This window comes from Chamaea fasciata, unplaced genomic scaffold (assembly GCF_029207755.1).
Source record: "Chamaea fasciata isolate MVZ Bird 193981 ecotype frontalis unplaced genomic scaffold, bChaFas1.0.hap1 SCAF_15, whole genome shotgun sequence".
Taxonomy (NCBI): Eukaryota; Metazoa; Chordata; class Aves; order Passeriformes; family Sylviidae; genus Chamaea; species Chamaea fasciata.
Window position 1 is genome coordinate 8,452,273 of NW_027094100.1, and position 21,945 is coordinate 8,474,217.

General features: G+C 44.4%; 1 protein-coding gene across 4 annotated transcripts; it reads right to left on the bottom strand.

The window, feature by feature from the left end:
* Positions 1-10,639: 10,639 nt before the first annotated feature.
* On the bottom strand, positions 10,640-19,346 carry NME5 (NME/NM23 family member 5). 4 transcript variants are annotated; one of them, XM_066197282.1, is made up of 7 exons: positions 19,258-19,346; positions 18,179-18,219; positions 17,912-18,078; positions 15,954-16,159; positions 15,499-15,599; positions 14,370-14,488; positions 10,640-12,080 (listed from the first exon to the last, which is right to left on the bottom strand). In XM_066197282.1, exons 3-7 carry the CDS (start codon positions 18,038-18,040, stop codon positions 12,009-12,011), a joined length of 627 nt encoding a protein of 208 aa, XP_066053379.1. In that variant the 5' UTR covers positions 18,041-18,078; positions 18,179-18,219; positions 19,258-19,346; the 3' UTR covers positions 10,640-12,008. The 4 variants fall into 4 exon arrangements, with proteins under 4 accessions (XP_066053379.1, XP_066053378.1, XP_066053380.1 ...); XM_066197281.1 differs by lacking the exon at positions 18,179-18,219; XM_066197283.1 differs by lacking the exon at positions 18,179-18,219 and having other exon boundaries at positions 19,254-19,346.
* Positions 19,347-21,945: the final 2,599 nt, after the last annotated feature.

Below are 21,945 nucleotides of genomic sequence, written 5' to 3' on the forward strand. Positions count from 1 at the left end.
GCCACCTTCCCCCGACAGAGGGACTGGTGCTGGCTCACTGCCAGCAAAGAGCAACAAAAACTTGTTAACACCTTTTCGGCTCCCTCTTAATGAAGTCAGAGCAATTAACAGCTTCACTATTTACAAAACAAATCCTCTTTGCAACACCTGAGAAAAACAGTTACAAGTGTTTCCCAAACATTTCTCAGTTGGGGAGGACACCAATAGAATAACTGTCTGCTGGGATGTGCTGCATCTGCTTTCCCTGTCCATGCTTCCCATGGAATGCTGCATATTCAGTATGAATTCATACTGCACTTCCAGCCAGGAGTCCTGAACAAGCACAGGTCTTCTGGGAAAGGTTCCAAAGGTTACTCCGGGAAGAAAGAGGTGTACAGGGAGCCAGGGTGTCAATTTATTGCCACTTGCTGGTCCATATTTCTGGTTTGGCCACCTGGTACAAGAGGTAGACATAGAGCAAGTTGGTCCCCTCCAAAAATGCCCCCAGGGGGGGCTGGGAGGGAGTTGGTAATGTACAGCATATTTATACCTCTGCAGAGGGACTCACAAGCTCCCCCACCTCTTTTTCTGGTTCCCTGCTCTCTCCTAGGATACAATCCATGCCCCCCGCTTTGCAAATCACTGTCCTGGCTTACAGTGCAGTAAATTCCCTCCTTTCAAGCAAACCCCAAGGAGCTGAGCCATATAACAGAAGATTGATGGATTAGAGAAAAACAGATAAGTGTAACTTGCAATGTACTTTCAAAATTCCTTCCTTCCTTCCTTCCTTCCTTCCTTCCTTCCTTCCTTCCTTCCTTCCTTCCTTCCTTCCTTCCTTCCTTCCTTCCTTCCTTCCTTCCTTCCTTCCTTCCTTCCTTCCTTCCTTCCTTCCTTCCTTCCTTCCTTCCTTCCTTCCTTCCTTCCTTCCTTCCTTCCTTCCTTCCTTCCTTCCTTCCCCCCTCCCTCCCTCCCTGTTCCTCCTTTACCAAACACAAAGAGTGGCTCATATTTTATGAACAAGAAGGATGAGGTGCTCCCTAATTAAATTATTTATCTGTAGAGATGGCTGCTGGGACAGTTTCACACAAGAGCTCTCCCAGACAAAGTGGACTTGGTTCAAATACCTCTGGAGATTAGAAAAGACCCTTTTAAAATGTGCACCAGGTCTTGGACCCCCACTCATCCCTCCCAGAGGGTCTGAAACACAGAGAGGAAAGGAGAGGGAGCTGGTGGTAACTCTAAGTGAAGTAAGGAGCAGAGATTGATGAAATGTTCACCAGACAGAGTCAGGATGCAAAGATGAGTTGCTGTCTCATGTGAGACAGAGTGAGTCAGAGCCAGAAAATGAAAGAGACTAAGTCTAAATGTGTCATAGAATGGGACAGTGGAGCTGCACAAGTAGTAGGACATGGAGATCTCCAATAGTATTTTAGCTATTCTTTTTCTTTCTCTCTCTATTCTTCCTTCAGTGTCCCATGGAACATTAATTGAAGCCCCTTGTGGGCACAGCCAGGAGAGAATAGCTCGTCAGGGGACATGTGAGCACAGAGCCTGGACAGTAAACTGCCCTTCATTTCCTCCTCTGATGCTTTCAACAGCACATGGGATGCCATAAAAGATGATAATGACGAGGTCAGTAGAAAGACTGTAAAACAGTGGGGAGAGGCACAAGGGTTACCTCACTTGGGCTCAAACTCGGGCCACGCATGGGCTGAGTTTGCTGGGTTTAAGCTCTGCTTGGGACAATGGATGCCCTCCCTGTCCCATCTGGCCTGGCTGCCAGCACTCAGACTGGGCTGTGATGAGGTGCCTGGTCTGAAATTTGAGTTGTGATGTCAGTAGGACTCTCTTTATTGACTCAGATCAAGCCTGGACTCAAGCAAGGGTGAGAAGTATTTCTCACATTTCTTCTCAATTCCACAGGCTTTTCTAACCCACAGAGCCATGGCTCCTGGCCTGACACTTCTAGGGGATCATCCATCAAGAGCAGAGTCAGCAGTTTTAAAGGCAGTAATTTCTATTTCTCTCCCTTTTACCCAGCGCCTTGAAGCTAAACCTACTCTGGCCCAGCTCTTCACTCCCACTCCTGCCAGGCAGACTTCTGCTGGCTGGCTGCCATCAGTTGTGATAGGGACAAGGCACCTCCTCCCTATCTCTAAGTGGATTTTGAAGCCAATGAACAGGAGACTAATTAAATTAACTCAGTCCCAAATACCTCCCGAGGTGCCAAGCATTCCCAGCATTGCAGCTGCACCACAGGTGTCTGGAGAGCAGGTAATTCCAGTCAGGGGCAGGCTGCAAATGTGGCTCCCGGGGACATCTCTGCTGGCACAGGAGCACCAGCACCAGCCAATCCTGGGCAGGAGTGCTGGGAAGAGATTCTCAGGATGGCTTTGCTCGAGCCAGCTTGAGTCCAGGAGTAAGATAGTGCATTTATGCTTTGATGTGCTTACGTTAATAAGATTTATCCCAGGGCAAACACAGTTGTGCTTCCCAGCCTGGACTACTTCACTCTCCTGTTTCTTGCTTGTCCCATGGGCTTTCCCCCACAGGGTGTGAGCACTGTCATCTCAGGTCTCAGCCTCTGTTTTACCAAACAACCTGCTATTTGAATTCCCTGAGAAACACCTCTATGCTTTTGACTGCAGCACATCGATTTCTTTCTTTCATCTACTACAGGCCATGAGACTTGAATCTGGATTTGGGACAGCCCATGATTCAGGAATGATCAGGTCACAGCCTGCACTCAGCTCCAACTCCAAAGTGTGCATGGGGAGCCTGGCCCAGCTCTGGGCAGGGTGGAGGCAGGGCAGAGGACATCCCCACTGCAGAGCTTTATCTCACCCATCGCCAGAGAGCTCACAAATCACTGTCCAGTCCCTTTCAAGCAGTTGGAAGCACTAAATTGTGCCTCTTGTATCCAGACAGCATCCAATCTCCCAGGACCAGGAAAGGTACATCGATAAGGAGATAGTGTAAATGGTCAAACAGGATGGAGCCAAAATTCACAGTTTCCTGTGCTTTAACTTAGCAATCGCCATATCAACAGTGGAGTCTTTTTCCGGATTATCTCCCATTCCAAAGGGGGCTGTTGTGGCCAAGGACCTGCCACTGTACTGCTTCAGTGTAGAGGATCTCTGGTTTTATGTGACACTAAGTACAAGGTGCTCTGGACGTTTTCAGCACAAATTTAATTACAACTATGATCCAATAAATATTTGGGAAGAGTAACAAACAGTGCTACAAAGAGAACAGAGCGGCAGTCAGCTCCTTCCAGCTCCTCAGAGTTTTAAACCCCAGATGGTCTCAGGGGCACTTCCACTCTCTCTGTACTGTGCAGAAGATAAAATTAATTTCCACATCACCCTGATTAGTTCAATATCACATAAACTATCCTCCTCCTAACCAAGCTAACCACTGACAAACCCCTTCAGCTCATTCTCTTGGCTGTAAGCAGACACTGACCTCACCCCAGGGAACTATTTTCCTGGAGATGACTTTGGGCACTAAATATGCAGCTACATCTTGGTAGGTTATTAAATCCACATGTGAAAATAAACTCATCTATCATCTCATGCATGTGGTTTAGCTTCCTCTTAAGAAGATATAAATGTACTAGAGCACCCCATTAAAACAATTTACATGTCGTGCTTTATTTTCTCAGACAGGACATTTCTTCCTTGGAGATTACTGGCTTTTGGGAAAACATATCAACTAAGGAGTCAGAATTGACCTTCAGGTGCTACTCCTTGAACAAACACTACCCTGATCTGCATTTTGAAGGATGTGTGCACAGGCCCCTTCAACTTCAAGACATTTCTTTTCAAAGCCACATGGTGACATCAAGGCCCAGAGGCTGGAAAAATGAAAGCAGATGAAAGCTCTGCTGAGATGAGCTCCACAAGCACTTGAGTGCCAGAGACAGGCAGGGAGCAATGGGACATTCCATCTCCTGCTCACTCATGGCATCAGTGTTCAGGTCCCGCTGTGACGGACCAAAGACAAAGCTCCATTTTCTGAGACATCAGGGCAGACACTTCTCTGCTGCCTGAAAGACATGAACTCTTGAGACAGCTAAATAAATGAAACCAGAAAAGATAATTAGGAAAAAAAAAAAAAAAAAAAACCAACAACCAAAGTCCTTTTTAAAAGGTTTGGATGTGCTAGTCATCCTTCTTAATTCCAGCTGTGTCCCTGTCACCATGGACATATTGGCTTTCACCCTGCTCCTCGAAGGTTTGACTGCTAATCCACCCACCAGTCCTTGAGGAATACACCCCCTGGAGACATCACCTGCGTTAGAATAGTCCTCACTTCCCAACAACAGCACTTTATGGCCCTGGCTGCCTCTGCTGTGGCATGTTTTTCCATTGCAAGTCTCACTGTGACAAATTACAAATTACTTAAAATCACTCCTTCCACATTAATCACGTAAGAGGAACAAAATATTTTGTGCCAACATTCTGACACTTGCCCTGGAGAGCCCTTTTCTCCTGGAGAGTGGAGCCCACTGGTTTGCCAGAGCAAGATAACCAAAGCACAATCATCACATGAGATTTGGGCATGTCAAGGAGGGATGTATAAAAGAAGGTTGTAATAAAAGAAGCAAATTTATGCTTCCTGCAGTGATGAAGACAAATGTATTGATTGGACCTGAAGGGATGTAACAGAAAGGGTTTATTTTCTGTAGAGCAAACCATTAGAACTAAGAACATCCCATTTCTTCTCTCATCCCCCAGAGCCTTACTAGCTTAGCTGAATGGGTTAATTGTGACTCATCTTATTATTTCTTCCAAAGAAAAGATCCAAAAAGTTACTGCATTCCCCCTGGATATCTGCACCTCCTGCTGTGGCCTGAACTTAAGACACCAGAGGAGCTGCAATATTAGCTGCACTGGAATGTTTTGTTTTTCCCTTGCAAAACAGCCCCATCTCTCCAAGTGTAAATGTGCTTCAGTTACCTAAACATATTTGAGAGGGGCAAAAAGAAAGGAAATTTCTTTTTTTTTTATACTTAACTGAAGAATGCCCATCATTGTTGAAAGGAAACAGAAAAGGGCATGCCTCAACATGTTCCCCTGGCACTATGGACCAAGGGAAAGTAAAACTTTTAGAAGACATTTTTTTTTTCTATAAAAAATAAGCAAATTTCCATCAGTAATGTGTCACCTCTGGACCAGTGTGGAAATCCTACAGCCTCCATGAGCAGAAACAGTTTAATGTTACACATGTGAACACATAAAAGACATACTATGTCTTTGGAAAACTCCCCTGGCACCAGATACAGCTATTTCACATCCACAGGTCGGTTGGCACACACCAATGGTGAAAATTATTCTGTATTTAAACTTTCTTAATCTCAAAAGTCAGCCTGTAGCAGAATTGTAAATTAATACTAGGTGACAATGAAACTATTAATTTTCATTGGAACTGGACAGACAGATAAATAAAGATCCAGTTTCTTGTCAGTACAAGGGAATTAAAATCAAAAGCTGCCAGTTTATACTGTCAGGATGGTACAATCTCAGGTCATACCCAAATTAATATAATCTGTCAGAAATTCACCTCAGTAGAATTATAGCAGATTATAGTACCCAAGGACATGGCCAAACATCATGCTCTGCAGCAAATCTCTAAAAGCACACATAAAATAGTTCAACTTCAAAATATACTGTACCTTACACCTTTTCCCTCATGTCAGCTGATGAAAGTCACATCAACTGCTTGTACCTAGAAAGAAACCCAACAGTTGGAGCAGAATAAAAATAGCTACAAATGTTAATTGTCTGTCAGCCTTTGTTCTCTGTGCCCAGGGCAGTCCTCTGCACACACCTGTGATCATGGCTGAGCTGAGAGAAGCTCAGTCAGAGAATCTGAAAGGTGGATGTCCTAGTTTAGGGATAGGGAAACATTCCATTTCTGCGTTGTTGGAACAGAGGAAGACAGAGCAGGGGATCACACATGTCCTCATTTGGCCTCTTCTCTACCTGTTCTGTTTCACAGCTCTAAACACAGTGTCAGTGAACACTGTGTGATTTCCCCTTGGATCATCACCTTTGGTGGCTGTAGACAACAATACAGAAGTGAAAACAAAACAGCTGGAAGTGCTGCTGGGGCAGAGGAGCAGGGATCCTCCCAGCCACAGACTTATCTGTACCCTGGAGAGGAATTACTCCCACCTAAGAGTTTGTGCTCAAACTTGCTAACTCCATACACAACTTCAGAGCTGTGCCAGCTCTGCTTGTTTCCACTTCCAGAGATGAAAGAAAACTGGCCACTAATTTTTGATCACTGCTTTAGGAAGTCCAGGTGATTAACAGACTAGCAACAGCATTAGTATAGTGATAGCAGCTGTCTTCATCAAAACCTCATACCACAGAGAGAAACCATCTACACATATTCGGTAGAAAAGCCTCCAAAGAAATGATTCAACACATAAGATGCCAAGTGATCCAAGCACTGGCAGACCTTGAGAACACAGGTGTTAAACTCCCCATTCCTGCCTCCAAGCAGACACTTTCACAGAGCACACGCAGGAACCATCTGCATTTGCCCTTATTTTCCATGATTCTGTGATTCCAGATCCTACTGCTGCTCCAAGGGAGGATCCAAGGAGTCTTTCATGTCTCTGTTCCTTACCATCACACTTGTACCACCTGTGTACCGCCAGTTCCTTTGTACATCATTGCCCATCCACTGAGGAGAGATATTATCAAGAACCCAGGTATCACTATTAAAACCATGTTTATGGATGACTTGAAATTGTTCATTCCAGGAATCCCACATAGTCTTAAAAAGGAACATTTTGCAAAGAGACAGAACAACTGGTAAAGATATATCATGGCTGCTTTGTGCTGTGATGACAGCCTTTGCCATGGGTAATAACAAACTAATATCAATAATAATGCTAAGTTTGGAGCATGCCTCAGCACTGAGTCAGCACTCAGGTAGGACAATGTTTTATTGCAGCTCATTAAAGGGAAAAAAAAAAAAGCAATAAAAGGCCTAAGAACCATCACAGATCCTGACTACATGAAGCTAATAAACAGTATGATAAACTATCATTTACATGAATAAGAAAAGGAATGGACATTTCATTTCCTATGCCTTTGTTGCTCCCATTCAGTTGCACTGATGGGGCTATTTGGGGAAGCCCCACAGAGCCTGTTTACAAGAGAACTTTGCAAAACAAAGACAGTCACGGTCAAAACTTTTCTGGTCAATTCAGTATATTTACATCGAAGAGCTGGGAAGAAAGCAAGTATTCTGAAATAGCCTCATGGGATAGTTCAGTTGGAAGTGGTAACTAGCAGGGAAGGATCTCACGGCTGTCTAGATGTGTGGTGGCCACAGAAAAAGCATCTGGTTTTCAGAGGCTTGATCAAACTTTCTTCATCCAGGCAAAAATACCATCACACAACTCCCTGAGCAAAATGGCAACTGCCGAAGTGTTCTGCATGCAGGGAACAGCATTGCCCAAGTCTGGCTCCTGAGAAATCAGGCACAAGCTCTTAGCTTTCCATAAATGTGGAAAATGAGCCATGCCAACACCTGACAATACATTTCAGATGCACATACACCATCTGAGCAGCTCCCAGAAATGATCCCATTTTCTCTCTTTCTTTTAACTAACAGAACAGAATTGCACCGGATTTGCAACGAAGAAAGCTAAAAGCACAGTTGAAACCACTGTTTTTAAGAAGACCTTGCTATGCCATAACTTGTCACAGTTCAGTTGCTAAATTACACATTATAAAAATAAGTAAGTGCAATTGAAAGACTGTGTTAATCTCAGAAGTTTAAACACTGCTCTGTAATGACTGCTTTATAGTGGCGCATAGTAAAGTGCTTTATGGGGCGTGCAGGAGATTTGTCCGCACGCGTCCGTTAAACACTCCTGGGAATTTTCTCACACAGAGAGACAAGGCCTGACACAAAACTAAACGTGGACAAAACACTGCCTCATTCACACAGCACCAGGAATGCCACCCAGTAAGAAAACACTTTACAACACCTAAGAGAGATAAGAACCACCAGGCAGCATAGTAATAAGACGTTGCTTTTGGAAAAGCAGAATTTCCTAACCTGACAATCCGTGCAGATTCTGGAAGCATGACAAAAACACAACTGCCCCCTAGCAAGGAAATGAGAGCTTAAGCTTTATCATAAAGAGATGAAAAAGAAGCATGGGTGGTTCGTAGAGTAGTTTACTAAAGCCAAGAGTATTTAGAGCCGAATTAGGTTCTTGCACACAAAAATTCCCTGGAACTTAGGGTGAGTTCACACATGATTACTTGCTCAGGCAGTCTGCAGCTGACAGACTGCACCCAACTGCCTTTTCTCTCTGGCCAAACAGGATCCATCCAGGTTGACTCACATTCCAGGTGAAGACTTTTCAATAAACTAAATACGATGGTAACAAAGCTGCAGACACGGTACCAGAGCTGTGCTCTGGTTTTATTTTTTTTAATTATCACGCTTCAGAATAGCACCACAGCTAAGCAAGATGAGCAAGTCAGGGGTTCTCAAGGGACAAAACTTGATGCCACACTAGACAAATATAAACACACCCAGCAAGGCATTGCATGAAGATCTTTGTGCAAAAGCATCACCTCCCTCAGCCCCAAAACTCACAAGCAGTGAACTGAATTCTCAACCCTCCAGTGTTACCATTATTAGAGTATCATTCACCCCCTTGTCTGCAAACTCGCCTTCTTCTCCCATCAACTGCTCCATCTCACAACAATACCTCATTTCTGGCTCAGAAGACCAACAAAAAGCTCTCCCCTGAGCCTGGGCAGTGTCCCCATGATCACTTGGCAGGAGGCAGCATGACAATGATTTGACAGGCATCTCCCCAAGGAGACTGCACACATCAGTCACACTGCTGACACACTCCACACTCGGAGGAGCTCATCCACACCAAGGGAGGTTTCTGGTACAGGCAGCTGCTCTTGATTGACCATCCTAAAGCAGCAGGTTTTCCTGTTTCACTAACAGCAGAACCAGGAAGTACCTATTTGCTATGATGGTGCTGGTGCCACTGCCAGCCTAGTTTGTGTGAAGTCTGCTTGAGTAAAGCAAGGTAACGAGTAGAGAGGACTGAAGTCTTATTTCTAGTCCAAGGACAAATCCACTAAAAGGAATTAGCACTGCAAAAACAATTGCAACTTATCTTCTTATGATGATCTTCTTATGATGTGCAAAATGTCTTTCCAACAAAATAGAAATTATTTGTCTTCTGATTTTTTTTAAGGAAATTGAAGAACCACAGTATTTTCAGAGGATGAGCAGTTGTTGGGTACCACCAAAAATAGCCAACATTTACTGAGCAGAACACCACAAATTATCTGACTACTCTGACTGAATGAACGAGCACTGACCCTCATCAACTGTTGTTTGAAGGATGGTCAAGATTTAATAGCTTAAATGAAGGAAGAAACACAAATCTTCTCTTCTTTGCCTACATGAGAAAAGCAGGGGTTTGCAAATCTCCATGAAACAATCTTAAATCTCCTGAATGACAGTCCCGAGCTCTGACCAGTGACTCACTTCTGAAGCTCGGCACACTGGAATGCTCTGACAGATGCAGGCAATGGGAACCTGCCTTTGACTGAGGCTTCTGCTATTTTTAATGTCCAAGGTTCCTGGCAGTTTAACTGTCCCTGAAGATAATAAATCCCTTGTGAGATAGGAAGGCTGAACAACCACATACTTCAAGACTAGCTCAATCTGTATAGTTCCAAGAACAACTTCCAGTGCAGGTGATAGCAAGCATATGATAAGCAAAGTTCCAGGAGGAACTCTGTTGAAAAAATACAATTATGGGAAGCAGACTGAACTGCTTATTTTATGGACACAGCACTATTCCAGCACTCAGGCAGCAAAACTAAAATGAACCCCATCAAAGTTAAAAATGCCCAATAAAACTCAATAGGCAAGGTAATTATTTTGACTTGACAGAGGGAGAGGACAGGTTACTCGTTCCCACAGAGAATATCTCACCTTGCTGACATCGAATAGAAAGACATCTTTCAGTTAATCTGGTTTGTTTTGGTTTTTTTTTTTTTTTCCCCAAAGCTACATTTTCTCTGTTACAGATTTATAACCCTAGCCAAGCCTGTGCTACTCTGGGCTAAATAAAAAACCTAAGACCACAAGCAATGCAGCACACATGTCCCAACAGCCTCTCCCGTGGTGTCACAGCTCCCCCCACAGGATCAGGCTGCTCGGCCACTTCACATTCCCAGGATGGACCCTCTGCTCACATCCCACTTATTAATGCAGGTTCCTCAGGATTCAGCTGTGACACCTGCCGGATCAATACTTGTCCTGTGTGTAGGGATACAGTGAGGTAGGACGGCACCCATGGGATAAAGGCAACCTCTCTCTTTCCACCTTTCTCTTAGAAAAATGGAAGCAAACACCAGTCAGCAATTGAGGGTGCCAGCTCCAACATTAAAGAATAATTCCATGATAGACAAACACCTGAATGACTGAGATCCTATATTGTGTGAGTGATAAATGTGACATTTGCGACATCAACTGCCTTTGTCCTTTCTCCCACCCCCCGGGTAAGGACCCACCTACTCTCATGCAACGAAACACAGCTCTGGCACAAAAGCAAGACTGAGAACTCCAGCATAAAGGATGCATAACATGAAGAGAACACAAAGAACTTTATTGTCAAACAGTAGCACATCAAAATAAGCAGGCAAACGTCACAGTAACGAACATACAGGAGAATGCCTTGTGAATTCACCAGTTCTGGCATCTTCAGAAAATGGATTTTTTTTATTTGGCTGACAGGAAACCACAAAGCACAACTGTCCTGTAATTGGAGCAATCAGACACACATGGGCACAGTAATTATAGGCAAAATAAACTGGTTGTAAATATCTGTTTACTGTATTCCTAAGCACATCATACTTTTATTTTTTATTATTCGAGGGTTTGGGCTTTCTTTTTTTTTTTCCTTATCCTAGCAGTCCTGAGATTTTTAGGCCTTGGTACTGTAGGGATCAGTTTTTAAATGTTTATTATCTGGGCTGGCAACAGTGGTTTGTTCCACTGAGAAGATAAACAATTCACTTAGACAAAGTTTGATGTTACAGACAAATAACTTAGGTTTCTCATAATTACTCAAATTGTGGAAACAAGTTTTTTCATGAAACAAATTATGAAATTGCTTGTTTGCCTAGCATTAGTCAAGCATACTTGTATTTCCGAGCTATGAAAATTATGTTTTCTTCATTATAGCCAGTCAAACCATAATTTACAAAGCTTGAAGTTAACAGCATAAGTACAGCTCTTTGAAGGAAATTAAAGAGCCCCACATCCCCAAAAAACAGTTACTTCATAAAAGGCCACAGCGTGGGATTAGCCCATTGCCTGTGGAAGAGCACTCTCATGAAATTCTTCAATAGAACACATGAAAGTTTGAGGAAAACGACAGAAATTTGTGTACCTTTAGGAGCAGAACACAGAAAACACTCTTAAGGTGAGCTGTTCCAATTAAGCACCTTTATTGCAAACAAATGTTGGAAGACAACCTTAGTCCTTGACTAAAATACATCTTTTTATTTATAGTCACTGATATCCAAGGGCCTTCCTTCATAACTGAATTTATGCTAAAAAATTGCTGAAACACAACCTTTGGCTTGGCAAAGCAGAGGCCAGGCAGATGTCACTTGGGAATCCACATTGCTGTAAATGATTTTGTTTTCCCACACAGACAAACCAAGAAAAACATGGAAAACTGCAGTAAGTCACACCCACTGAGAACATTATCTTTTTTTAATCACTCATAAATTTATTGTGTAATTCTCCATTCAATTTGTCAGTAGAGAAGACACTAGAAGCATTACATCCTGGTTAAGTGTAAGGCTATTCATCCTATGAGGACACAGGTAGTTATGACAAATGCATTTACTTCAGATAGTACTGGTTATACAAAGGACACATGACAATACACAGCTGTAACTGGGACTGTGTGAGATGGTTCTCACCAAGCTCCCCCACCGATGCTCTTACTGAGAGATGCCGTATCGCAGTTTGGGTTTATTGGGATTGTGTTCCATCAGCCAGTCAGCAAGCCAAATCTGTGAACAAAAAACCCAAAACCCAAATGTTTTCAGCTTTCTTTTGCTTTCAATTAAGTGCATAGGAGAATATTAAAAGCATTATTTGAAACCTCTGCTACAGATACTCTCCTACTGTGCTGCAAAATTAAGACCTTTCAGAAAAAAATGGACATGCAGATGACCTGTTTTTAAAAAACGTTCTTTTAAATCTTCACAGCTTATATTGCTTTTGAACAATGCACAATGACCTTTAGAAGACAACTTGTCCTGGCATTGTTTATCTTTGTGAGCCATTTGAGTCATACTTCAAATAATTCAGCCAGCTCTGTTTTGGAATGTGGCTGCACAATATGCATGAAACTGCTTAATGAAATATTACTGCTGACAAGACTGAGAGATACTTCAGCCAGTATCTCATTGAGAGTGCCAGCCTTCTGCACTGAAATCACCTTACAGTACCTAAAACTTAAAACCAAAACATGGTTACCTTTTGGAATTCATCTTGTAAATTTTCCAGCACTTTGTACTTAAATGAGAATGTGGGAGGCAGGAATGCCTTGAGTTCTAATTCCATCTGCCACTCTGGGCCAGGCCTTAGGCAAATTAACCTTTTGCCTTGATTTCTCCACTTGTAAAGCAAAGTTTTTAACACATCCTTATTTATTTCACAAGGCTGTTGACGACTGGTTTGTGGAATGCTGAGAACAACAAACTTCATACCACACTGTGAAGAGCTGAGAGAACAGCAGACAGGGAAGGTAAGCAACACTCTGCTTTTACTACCACGGATAAGAAAGGTGGTTTGCAAAGGGAGAGCACTAGGACAGGTAAAGCAGCAACAGCACAGTAGGAAGAACCCAAGACAGAAATGGAAAACGAACAAACAAACAAACAAAAAAATCCCAAACCACAAAAGCCCTTGGGAAAACTACTTTGGAAAAAAAAGAAATCCTCAAATCATTTGAAACAAATAAATTTATCCTGTATTACTTAAGGAACTGGCTGAGACAACCTCTGTGCTGACAGCAAGTATTTCTGAGTGCACAGACACTTTCTGATGCCATCTCCAAATGGAAAGGAAAGAAGAAAAGGATACTGGAAAAAACAAAACATTCCAACAGTCTTCCTGTAAGCCACCTAGCAGATAACAAACTGAAAAGCAATAGGCAATTTCTGAAGCAGTATCAAATCAACATTATTTTCCTTCTGTTGCAAGGTCACAGATATTATGGACAACTAAGAAAGTGCAAATAGAATGTTTTTAGCAAAGCTACTGACACTGCTTCATGCAGCTTTCTTACAAGCCAGGAAGGAAAGCACTGTCTTGATGAAGTTACTGTCAGATACTTCATAATTGACTAGAAAATTGTGCTAAGAATGCAGATTAACTGGAAGCCAAAACAATGAGTTAAAAAGATGGAACTTGCAACAACAACAAAAAAAAATCTCAGTATTTAATATAGTAAAGAGAAGACTGAAGGGAAAGAAAATGGGAATACTCTTCAAATATGCAATAGGTTGTTGCAAAAAAAATAAATAGAAGAGATATTACATTGTCTCCAATGTCTTCTGGGGACAGTAAAAGGGGAAAAAAAGGTAATAGGCTTAAAATTGGAGCCATGAGATTTAGGCTATCTTTTAGTGAAAGCTTTTAACAAGTATAATTAAGCACTGAAACAGATTGCCCGGGGAGACTGTAGATTCTCCATCTTTTGGAGTGCTAAACTACAGGCCAGACACGCATTTGTTAGGAATAGATACAACTCGCTTGGTCTTTGGGCAAAGGAATGGACTTCATCTCTGTTTTCTAGATTTCTATGGTAACAGAGCCAGACATACAGATAAAGTAAACAGGTTATAAAGCTGGAACAATCAAAGTACATTAAACATTGCCTCATGTATATCATAGTTCACAAAACCACCACAAGTGATTTTTAAGGCTTTTTTTTACTAAAAAGTATCCTTTAGAAAAATGCAATGTTGATTGTAAACGTGACAATGATGTGAAATCCACCACAACTGCCAGCAAGTTGTCACAGAGATTATTTATCTGCATGCTTAAATAAGTACTGGTGTGAATGACGGAAACTTTAGGAACACAAAGATACATTTACCATGTTTTTCCAGATGTAAGAAAACTGATTTTGTTTAGGGATTTAAAACACACCCTTGTTTCATCCCTAACTACCAAAGCAGCTTGCTGACAGCTAAAACAGCCCAGCTCTTCACCAACAGAGTAGTTCTCCTATAAAGAGGGACTTTACTAAGAGCAAGTGAGTGCACTCCAGAGCTGCCAGCAGCTCGTACCATGGGGTCTGCTGGCTTCTCTTTGCACAGGGCAGTGAGCCCCGCCAGCAGCGTGGGCTTCACATACAGGTTCAGGTAATCCCGAGCTCTTTGTCCAGTGGGAATTGGCTCCAAGATTGCTGCAGGGAAGAACCACAGGTGTTAGAAAGCAGCCCCTAGAACGATTAAACCCAGCATTCTTTCAAAGGTTGTTTATATGTGAGCTGCTCTTTTCCTTAGTAAGTTAATAATGCATCATGGGTTTTAGAGCTTCTCCCACAACAAATGGCAAAGAAACTCCCTAAACTTCTTTGCAATGTCCCTGAGGTAATTTTACTAATTATAGTCTATTATGAACAGGGAGGAAATCAGATCATCTGGAGAAAACCTTAATCCATGAAGATGCATTTGGAGCAGAAGAGAAACAGGATATCCCATGTTTAGTACTTTCTTCTTCCAGTGTGAAACTGGTTTCTGAAGATCCTAAAAATCTCACCTTTATTTTTGCTCTGTTTGTCAGGGTGAGGAGGAGACATGGTTTAAACAATGGGTAAGGCTTGTAAGGAACTGCAACATCTTTTATTAAACTCACTGATACAGCTGACAAAAAGTATCAGTAGACACCTTTTTTCCAGCAGTTTCACTTGCACCTTTCTGTCAAAGAGCAAGTCCTGTTACATTACAAACCTCCTGCAGCCTTTCCAGGTTCTAAGGCCCTTTACTCTGGCACTTTGGAATTGGACTATCATGTGAGCATCCAGCTGCTTTTGAATAGTAACTACTCAGCCTGAATCCAAGAAAGAGTCAGTCTTCTCAAGTCAACAGGAGTCTCCAAGGCTGACAGTGCCAGAAACACTTGCTGGAGTGTAATAGCTTCCTATTTCTTCTCATTTACCAGCTTTGACTGCTCCAGCTCCCAGAGCAGAGTTTCAAAAGTGGAAGCAATCTATGTAACTACACTGGCTCTTCAGACAGATTTTTGGTAAGCCTTTCACAGCAGAAAAAGCCAGCTTACACACGAAGAGACCCACAATTGTGTAAAGCAAACAAACCCAACCTCTGCTAAATCAATGGTATCTGGAGTCAGGGCAGGACAGGGAAGAACTCCATCCTCACCAGGACCATCAAGGAACTAAATGCACCATTTTACCTTCTGGAAATATGAATCGAATTTCCTTCTCTGCTGAGGAGATGGTCAGACTGCCGTGGAGCCCATTCCTCAGCTCATCAGTCCCATAGAGTGCTCTTAAGCTAAAAACAAGGGAAATAACTACTTGGAGGGCAACTGCAAATCCCTTCCAAGTCTCTGCAGCCTGAGAGCACAGAAAAGCAATAGATATATGGACTAATTAACAAGACATTGGCTTGATTTTGTTTTCAACATTAGAAGCAGCTACCTAAAACTTAATGTTCATACACTCAGCATTCCCGACAAAATAGGTGAACTCTCGCATGCTAAAAAACAATGGTGAAAAGCTGTTGCACAAAACTGAAGAGACAAGAAGCCTGTGTCTGTACTGTACAACAAACAAATCACAAAATTGGTCTCAATCAAAAGAACGACAAAATTCTACTGACTTGCTCAAGGCCAAGTCACTGAGTTACCTGTGAGCATGAGTTATCCTAGCTCTTAGGCTGTTGGATGGTCCAAGCAATTCCTTCCAGTATGAGACTGCACAATTTCTAGCCAGAATCATAGCAACTATAGGACCAGAACTCATGTAGGCTGTTAAATTAGGAAAAAACACTTTTCCAAATTGTTCTGCGTAGAAGTTGCTGCATTGCTCTGGGCTTAACTGGAGCTTCCGTTTCTATAAAGTGTAAAAGACAAAAAAAGAATTAAAATTGCTTGCTACACTGAAACAGCTTAGAGCACTAAAAGGAAGGATAGAGTCCTCTCCTGCAGCCGTATCTTCAAGTGCAGAACACAGAGTAACTTGTGAAATTCTCTGATTCATCCAGATAGGATCCTCTTTGAGATACAGAGCAAAAGTTTTCCAAGTTAATTAAGGAAATAGTCCATTTCAGTAAGAAGTGATTTTAGTCCGGGCAAACTGCAGTATTTCCTAACTGCCAGATGACAAAGCATTGTACAGAAAAAGTGAAGAGCATTACAAGGCCAGGATTCTATTACTCAGCTGCTACAGCATAATGCTCTACTTTTAAAAAAGTTTCTCTCCAGCCCACACTGTTAATTATGCAATTGTTCTATTTTTCATTCAGTGCTTTGTGACTCTTCCAATACCTGCCTAGCCTGCAGGTGGGCAGGATCAGGACAACTTTGGAGGTTATCAGAAACCATAGGGCAGTAAAAAAAAAAAAAAAATTAAAGTTCATTCTTCAAGCTCAAACTTATACAACATAACAGTTCCATATACTCAGAGTCCTAATAACTTTGGTGTCAAAAGTCACTGCAGACATCAGAAGACTCTACTAAATACTGCAAATAAATAAATAAATAAATAAATAATCTATTTTGTCTCATCTTCTGATACGTATTCAGTAAATAGAAACACAGAACGGTTTAGGTTGAAAGGTGTCTTAAAAACCATCTTGTTTCAAGGCCATCAAACCTGGCCTTGAGCCCTTCCAGGGATGGGGTGGCCCCATCCTCTCTGGGCACCCTGTGCCAGGGCCTCACCACCCTCATGGTGAAGAGTTTTTTCCCAATATCCCATCCAACCCTGCACCCTCTGGCAGTAGGAAGCCATTCTCCCTTGTCCTGCCACTCCATGCCCTTGTCCAAAGTCCCTCTCCAGCTCTCTGGAGCCTCTCTAGGACCTGGAAGGGGCTCTCAGGTCTCCCTAGTGCCTTTTCTTCTACAGGATGAACAACCCCAGCATTCCCAGCCTCCAGAGCAGAGGGGCTCCAGCCCACGGAGTATCTCCACGACCTCTTCTGGAGTAGCTCCAAAAGATCCATACATAAACAAATAAAAATAATAAACAGAAATCAATAAAACAACAAGAAAGGCCAGGCAGGAAGCGAAAACAAAACAAGACATTGCGGAGAGGAGCGGGAGGGGCCCCGGCCGCCCACAGGCGCGAGGGCACAGCGCCTCCCAGCGGCCGCCCGGCCGGGCGCATTTAAATATTCATAACCTCATTTCAATATTCATAAAGTCTATTTACTCTAAAAACAAAGGAAACAAAATACTAGTTAGTCTGCAGCCTAAACCTAAATTAGTTAGTCCAGCTATAGATCTCAATTAATTCTCTAATATCCACTTGGACACTGCACAAAATCTTGTGAGATCTGAATGACGCACTCTCCAAAGCGTTGCCTTGTGAAGTTCCCATGTATGGTCCACAGGTTTGCTAAACCTGGGTTTATCAACAAAGTCTGTGTTTTCCTGTGGTCAGCAAAATAGTCGGTCTGCTCTGTTTGACCCCATGCACCAAAAAGCATCTCCTTACAGAATCTGGCAGCAATGTCTGATGAGATGAAGAACATTAATAAATTTTTTGACACACAAGCTTTTAGTTACTGGCTTGATTGCTAGAAGTTAAATACTTTCCTGACTTATAAACTACAGCTATTTTCTCTGGAGCACAGCCAGTTACCTGAATGATGTGGAATCCTGAACGGAGAATGACATCCTCTATTTCTTCTTCTTTATCAATGATGTCTGGTTTGATGATAGCAAGAGTTCTTTCCACATAAATCTGTGGTTCAGGCATTAAGACCTCCATTCTCGCTTCTAAATTAGAATTCACTTGCCCCTTTCGTACTGCAATGACACCAGTCCATGACATTCGGAGTTTGTCTCCTGCAGTCACCTGCGGTGACACTCACCCAGGTACTCCAAGAACAGAGAGGGTCACACCCACCTCACAAAATCCATGTGAGATGTTCTCTGCACTTGTTAGCACTTTGTAGTTCACATTACCATTTCCAGTGCAGTGGCATTTTGTGGAAAATAAGGCCAAAATTTAATGTTGTTATTCACGAAGTTGGACAATGTATGAGGGAAGAGAGGCATTATCACACACCTTGATGTGGGTTCCCTGTGCTCCCACACCCTCCATCCACCATGGGCTCCTTCAAACCCCAAATCTGTACCCTCACACAAGAACTGTGGTGTGGGACTACTGACTTGAAGCTGGTCCATCCTAAGCCTCAGGGTAATTTCTCAATGGTTTTTTAATTCCTGTATTTATGGGCTCCAGATAAAGTGCCGTTTTTCTGACTGAGTAGATGCACTGGCAAGCTCAGAGCTCAGAATTGTGTTGTGAGTGGTGGAACCAGTGAGGGGGTTTCCTACAGACCTGTGTCCATTTGTAACCTTCTTTTCATCACAGAATGGTTTGGGTTGGGAGGGACCCTAAAGACCATTCCGTCCCACCCTGCTATGGGCAGGGACAACTTCCACTATCCCAGGATGCTCCAAGCCCCATCCAGCCTGGCCTTGAACGCTTCCAGGGATGCAGCACCCACAGCCGCACTGGACATCCTGTGCCAGGGCCTCACTACCCTCACAGCCAAGGACTGCTTCCCAGTATTCCATCTAATCCCGCCCTCTGCCAGTGGAAAACCATTCCCCCCTTTTCCTGCCTCTTCCTGTCCTTATCCCAAGTCCCTCTCCAGCTCTTTTGGAGCCCCTTTAGGCACTGGGAGGGGGTCGAAGGTCTCCATGGAACCTTCTCCATGCTGACCACCCTCAGGTGTCTCAACCTCACAGAGAGAATGGCGAGCGCAGGATGCTGCGGGGGATTCTGACAGAGCCTCAGAGGGCTGCACACAATGGCCCCGCAGCCCTTCCCTCGCCCGCTGCCCGCCGTGTCCCCACGCTCCCACGCCTGGCTCTCTCCATCCGCTCCGGACCAGACCCAGACACGCAAACCCTGCCTGGCTGCAAAAACCTGCTCCCTGCTGCAAAGTCCGTTCGGAACCCCCCAAATCCACCTGCCTTCGGGCCCGGCCGGGGTTTGCTGCCTCGGCCGCCGGGGGATTCCGCCGGAGCCGCCGCCGTTGCCGGGCGATGGCGGGGCCGGCCCCGGGCACAAGATGGCGCCCGCGGGCCTCGGCGGGGCGGGACGAAGATGGCGGCCGGCAGCGGCGCGGCGATGGCGGCGGAGGTGGCGGAGTGGCCCTCACGGCCCGGGGCCGCCGCGGGCTCGGCGCACACAACCCGGGAGCGTGGCTGCCCCCGGCGTGGGCTCCGCCTGTGGTGCGGGAGTCAGCGGGGGAGTGGGGTGATCTCCGAGGCTCATCTCGAAAATCTCATTCCTCCCTGACAATGAAAGCTCTATGTAGCTTTCACCTCACGCTAAGAACTGCTGAGGGAGCCACGCGCTCATAGCAAACGCTCCTGAAGCTACGTGGCGCGATTTATTGCCGGGGGGAAAAAAAATAAAGGAAAAGACAGCAACCCTTCCAGGTCATTTATCCGCGTTTGTGAGGAGGTTTCCCGTGGACACGCCCGAGCAGCGGCGGCGGGGCGGGAGCTCCCGGCGCACTGAGCTGACCCACGGCTCTCTAATGGTGGCTCTTGGCGAGGGAATTACAGCCGTGCCACTTCACGTTTATGACAAAAAGAGGTAACGAGCAGGAAACCTTCACCGTTTCGTGCATTAAACCATGATGAGCTGCGCATTAAGCAGAGCTGGGGAGCCGCATTCTCTGGGATTTTCCCCAGATTTTACCGCCGTGGTGCCAATGCTCCCTACACATCCCCCATTTCCCCGGCTGTGTGGGGGCAGTCAGCTGGCAGGAACCGGCTGTCCGGTAGCTATTGTCCATCCACACATGACCCACAGTGCCCGGGCAGCCGAGGCGGGGGTGCCCCGGTGTCACCTCCCGTCCTTGTTTACCGGCGCTCCCGGGATGGAGCCGGGCCAGCTGGCCCCCCGCTATCGGGGCGTGTGCCGGTGAGCGGCCCCGATAACCCCGGCGCTGCCTCCGCCGCCCTGCTCCTCTCTCTCCCTGCGCCTCGTCCCCTCTCACCCCGGCGCTGCCTCCTCCGCCCTGCTCCTCTCTCTCCCTGCGCCTCGTCCCCTCTCACCCCGGCGCTGCCTCCGCCGCCCTGCTCCTCTCTCTCCCTGCGCCTCGTCCCCTCTCACCCCGGCGCTGCCTCCGCCGCCCTGCTCCTCTCTCTCCCTGTGCCTCGTCCCCTCTCCTCACCGTGCTCTCAAAAAACTCCGCGATCCGATCCGAGGTGCTGGAACACCTGGGGCTCGCGGCTGAGTTCAGCCAGAACCGGGCGTTGCGCTCAAACCCTTGAGGTGACACAAAGGGACAGAGAGAAAACACAGGTCTGCAGGCTTTAAATTTTAATGGTATCACACTGAAAGTAGAGGTAAAGGAGAAAAGACAAAAAAACCCCCAAGGGTCTGGAGCCAGAGCTGCTGACACTATGTGCCCTGGTTAGGTGAGGAAATAGCAATCTTACAGCAAAAGCTGGTTTTAGTGTAAGAAAAACCCATTTTGCCTTAATCTTTTTCATGAGTAATGTGAATAATATAGAAACAAGAAATAAAAATATGCGGTTATTTCCTTTCAGCCAACTTAAAATATAATTAAAAACCAAAGACGGACGTTGTTACTCATGTACCTTAAAAAATAAAAGTTCCAAGTGTACAAGACAAATTCAGATTTAGGCTTTCCTTCACGCAGGCACATGCCATTTGTTTCTTTAACAGAAATACCTTAGCCGATTATTTCATTTGAAGACATTGTAAACACTGCAGCTTCACAGAGATAACGGATAAACATGTTTAATTTTTTAAGAAATGCTGATAGAAAGACTCCACCTTTTTCTTAGTTTAGTTCAGAGTTAATTCAGCAAGTCATTTCTTTTCAAAGTCAATGAGCATTAAGTCTGACAGCGCTTGCTTAAATTTAGCAGTTCAAAGGCTTCCTCTGCCTGCATGAACACTTCAGAATTATTATTACATAAGAAATGTTGAATTTAGTATCCCTGTTTCACTGTTAACGTGAATCTCTTGCAGTTTCTTTATTGTGCGCGTTTTTCTGCAGCCAGGACATCACCCCAGTGCACGTTCCTGTGCACCCCGAGGCTGCAGCTTGGCCGGGCGCAGGGCTCCGTGCAGCTCCCTTCCCACCACGGCTCCCAGGGCTGTGTCACAATTTCTCCTGCTCGCTGTTTCCAGAAGCATTTCTGGAGGGCGGAGATGGTCTAATTTTAGTTCTGGGAGAATCCTCCTCTCTCCAATGAGCAAGCGGCTGCATCTGGAGCTGCAGCCAATTGCCCGGGTTTCCTCCTGCTGCACTTCCCACGAAGGTTTAATAATGCAGCAGCACAAATTTAAAGTGGCCCCACATGTTAAGAGAAAATAACATGATGTGCTCCCTAACAAAGCCGTCCTACAGTACTAGAACCTCAAAGGTTTCTTCTAAAGTCTTGGATTTCATAAACCTGACCTTAAAACAATGTGTTAATATCATAATGTTTATTTTCTTTATAGTGCTTGAAATATTATTTCTGATAACTAAAAAGCTGGTCTGAAACATCTTCTCTAACTTCTGTAGGCCAGGGATGTACTTTTAGGAAAAGAAAAAAAGGAAAAAACCAACAAACCTACCAAACAAAAAAACCCAACCAAACAAAAAGAGGAAAATTATAATTGCAATGCAG

What these genes read in the sequence shown, in the direction of transcription:
- NME5 (XM_066197280.1), bottom strand. Translation starts at nt 17,270, where the DNA reads ATGGATCTTTTGGAGCTACTCCAGAAGAGGTCGTGGAGATACTCCGTG. An exon ending in GACCTGAGAGCCCCTTCCAG is followed by an intron (nt 16,160 to 17,129) that starts GTCCTAGAGAGG and finishes TACACTTTATAG; the next exon opens with AAACGGAAGCTCCAGTTAAG. An exon ending in AGAAGCCAGCAGACCCCATG is followed by an intron (nt 12,081 to 14,369) that starts GTACGAGCTGCT and finishes TTTTGTTCACAG; the next exon opens with ATTTGGCTTGCTGACTGGCT.